This window comes from Orycteropus afer, unplaced genomic scaffold, assembly GCF_000298275.1.
Source record: "Orycteropus afer afer isolate SDZICR_OR568_19922 unplaced genomic scaffold, OryAfe1.0 scaffold00179, whole genome shotgun sequence".
Taxonomy (NCBI): domain Eukaryota; kingdom Metazoa; phylum Chordata; class Mammalia; order Tubulidentata; family Orycteropodidae; genus Orycteropus; species Orycteropus afer.
The window spans coordinates 1,825,657-1,827,378 of record NW_006921766.1 but is presented as its reverse complement, the minus strand read 5'-3'; the positions used below and the strand labels follow the sequence as shown (position 1 = coordinate 1,827,378).

At 44.2% G+C, this 1,722-nt stretch overlaps 1 protein-coding gene across 1 annotated transcript in view; it reads left to right on the top strand.

The window, feature by feature from the left end:
• RRP1 (ribosomal RNA processing 1) overlaps positions 1-1,722 on the top strand; it is a 20,471-nt gene that overhangs the window by 1,972 nt on the left and 16,777 nt on the right. Inside the window, exon 2 of the mRNA XM_042781839.1 lies at positions 1,226-1,308. Coding sequence (XP_042637773.1) covers positions 1,226-1,308 — 83 coding nt within the window. The remainder of the gene's footprint in view (positions 1-1,225; positions 1,309-1,722) is intronic.

Below are 1,722 nucleotides of genomic sequence, written 5' to 3'. Positions count from 1 at the left end.
TATTCATTGTCCAGCTCTCACATGCATACGAGGCGATTGGAAATATCATGGCTTGTGTCAGGCGCACCTTAGTCCTCAAGGAGATATCTTCTGAAAATAAGCCACTGAAAACCCTGTGCATCCCAATGGTCTGAACTGTAACTGATCATGGGAGTGGTGCAGGATTGGGCAGCATTTTGGTCTGTTGTACAGGGGGTCACTATGAATTGGGGACCTAACTGATGGCAGCTAACCACAAATATTTATCAAATGAGTGATTTTGTATGTCTGCCTTTGTTTTGGTTACCTTGTGCCATTCTAACAGAAATACCACAGCTGAAAGGATAGCTTTAACAAATAGGGATTTATTCTTTTACAGTTTTGGAAGCTGGAAGTCTGAGTTCAAAGTGCCAGCTCTAGGGGCTAGCCTCAACCTTGGGCTTCAGCTTTGCCTCTTGGTCCTGGCCCATTGGAGCTGAAGGTGTCTTTTCACTCAGGCAGCTCCTAGCTGCTGAGGCTGACAAACCCCAGGTCGACAAATAAAACTGTTTGAACAGTCCCAAGATTACCAAACGAGGCAGGCCACTAGTTCAAGTCCAGAGACAGTGCCAAGTTCTTTGGCAGGGTGCTGAATGAAGATTTAGCTACATGCAGAGTCTAAGCTTGCCAGAAAGCTGCAGAGACCTTTCTCAGTGCTGCTTCCTAAGGCTCACAGTAGATTCTACCATGGAATTGATTACCAGTTTCATCATGGGGAATAATTACATCTAGCTACCCAGCCAGTCAAAACCAGGCCCTGCCAAGTTGACACACAGCTACCACAACCTTTCTTAATGTATGAGTTAAATGTTTCTTTTAAAATATGAGATATTAACAGAGGAAAGTGTACAAGTTAAGTGTAAAGTTGGTGAAATAGCACCGATGAACTCATTGGTGTAGCAACCATCCAGCTTAGCCATCAGACTGATTTTTGAATCTCCAAGATGGAGTCCTGAGCCTGCTGCCTTGTTGATTCTCAGGACATGTTCACTGAGTAAGTAAAGTGGCATTTCCCTGGAGGAAACCCAACAGCCACAGGCTCAGCAATTCTGAGTTAGGATTGCTTGAGCAGGGAGGGCAGCTTCTATGCTGTGCAAGTACATCAGTAAGACTTTGGTGTGATTCAAGCAGCCACATTTCCCTGAATTCATTCTTGGAACTAAAAGATTGGGTATGTTTGGTCTGAACATCTCTGTTTGTGATGCAGGTGGCTTCACGCATGATGAGTTACTGAAGGTATGGAAAGGACTGTTCTATTGCATGTGGATGCAGGATAAACCACTCCTCCAGGTAAGTACATAGGAGGAAGCAAAAGATGTTCCAGAGCAGGAATATCAGTGGGGGGACAGATGGGCATGCAGTTGACTGTATTTTAATGTGGCCAAGGATGTTGGGTGAAGTTTATAGCTTCCATGCTTTGTTCTTTACAGACCCAGGGCCTTTGCTTAGAGTGGATCTAGCATTTGACATCCTTGATACTTGAACACCACAGTACTTGGTGGTAGGTGGTGTAAGTCAGGGTACACCAGAGAGAACATAGGCTCTTTGTGTTTGTCAGGGTTCCAAGCCACACACTGAAATATTGGAAGCCAAAGAGCTAGAAAGCTTGTCTTTTTTTTTTGATTTGGGTGAAGATTTACAGAGCAAATTCACTTTCCATACAGCAGTTCACATACACTTTGTCTCATGACATTGACCACAGTT